The sequence below is a fragment of the Austrofundulus limnaeus genome, unplaced genomic scaffold (genome assembly GCF_001266775.1).
Source record: "Austrofundulus limnaeus strain Quisiro unplaced genomic scaffold, Austrofundulus_limnaeus-1.0 Scaffold850, whole genome shotgun sequence".
Classification (NCBI taxonomy): domain Eukaryota; kingdom Metazoa; phylum Chordata; class Actinopteri; order Cyprinodontiformes; family Rivulidae; genus Austrofundulus; species Austrofundulus limnaeus.
Window position 1 is genome coordinate 120,567 of NW_013953252.1, and position 1,690 is coordinate 122,256.

General features: G+C 37.9%; 1 protein-coding gene across 1 annotated transcript in view; it reads left to right on the plus strand.

Annotated features, from left to right (window-relative positions):
• LOC106532914 (unconventional myosin-Ic) overlaps positions 1 to 1,139 on the plus strand; it is a gene marked incomplete in the record, with an annotated part of 69,009 nt that extends 67,870 nt beyond the window's left edge. The window contains 2 exon segments of the mRNA XM_014029081.1: positions 566 to 665; positions 949 to 1,139. Coding sequence (XP_013884535.1) covers positions 566 to 665; positions 949 to 975 — 127 coding nt within the window.
• Between the last annotated feature and the right edge of the window lie 551 nt (positions 1,140 to 1,690).

Sequence of the window (1,690 nt, forward strand, 5' to 3'; positions counted from 1 at the left end):
ATATATATAGGACTTTGTCCTATTCACTTAAAGAAAATAAAAACACTTTAAAATGATTTTCTTCTTATAAGTGTAAAAAATAAAATCAAAGACAAAGACAAAAACAATAGAAAAGTTTTTTTTCACCAGGGTTACCTCTACAAGTGTTGCCTTATGAACCCTCGGGGGCTCATCAAGGACGCCTGCTGAGTTCAATCAGGTGCCAGCCAATCGGGAGGGGGCAGGAGAAAACACTGATTGGCACAGTGTTCAGGAAATTTTGTCTGAATAATGTATTTAGAAAAACAAATCTGTGATCTCAATGAGATTTGTCTGGTTAAATAAAGGATAAATAAAAAAAAATCAATAAATGAAATAAAACATGAGGTCCTGAACACATTTGAATTTACACTCTTATAAACACAGGTGTCATTGAAGACTACTTATTGTGGTTGATCGGACCTGATCAGTCGGGGTGGTTTACGTCTGCGGATGCTTCCACTGGGGTTACAGAAAAAATGTGTTCAGACAAAATGTTTCTCCAAGTGTCCTCATCTAACTGTCTGTCCCTGTCTTCTGTCTCCAGTATAAAGTTTGTGGTGGCTCAAGGAAAGGAAGGGATCATAGACTTCACTCCAGGATCACAGCTGCTGGTGGCCAAGGCTAAGAATGGACACTTGTCTGTGGTGAGTAGACTGAGCTCTACATACATTAACTAGAATTTTTCATTTGTTTTGTATTTACCTGTTGTGGCTGAAAGTTTCTCAATAAAAAAAATAATTAAAGGCAAAAAAAGCTCTGATGGAATGTACATTTTTGATTGATCGATAGATTCATTGAAAGGTCTCACATTGGGCTACAATACTGACTACAAGCCTTTGTATGTTTGTATGTATGTGACCATACATACATGTGTGACCATGCTGTACATCTGTCCATCTGAACCTCAACTTGTTGGTTTTCTTGCAGACGGCTCCTAGACTGAATTCCAGATGATGGCCACTTGGATCCAGACACATAAGGAAGCCTTGAACTCCCCCCCGTACACCAATCACACCAACGCAGACCATGCTCTGCCTAAACCAATCAGACGCCGGCTGGCTCATGCAGCTTTGTGCTTCCAATTAAAATAAATAAAAAAGAGCAAACTAATGGATATATTTATGTTTATATATAAGATTTTTAAGATTAATACTGTTCCTGTTTGAATACTCAGATTTTATATATGAGGCCAAAGAATAACAATTACTTGCAGTGATTTTTTTTGCACCTTTCTGCTTGCGCTTTATTCAGGAGCAAGAAAATGTTGAGGGAGAAGTTGAATTGGTTGTCACTCCTGTTTACTTTATTGTCCTCCTGATTTCACTTTCCTAACTGGAGCTGAGAGAGCACAGAGACAGCACGTAGGGCAGCTAATGAGGTAATGAGTTAGGGTACAATGACAAATCAAACGTGACTGGTGTCAGTTTAGTTTGCAATGTCTGGATAATTGCTAAAAACATCACTAGGTATATTTTAGAATGGATTATTCATGCAGTGTTTTACTAAGGGATGGTAGCACAGTGTAAGATGACCAAAGTATGTGGGACGTTAAAACACAAGAAAAGTGAAGTGAAAGATGGTAAACTACAACTCTTTTACCTTAATCCCAGGTGCCTGTGCTTTTGTTATTGGATAATTTATTTGTAATGGATCAAAAGCTGTTCATGGT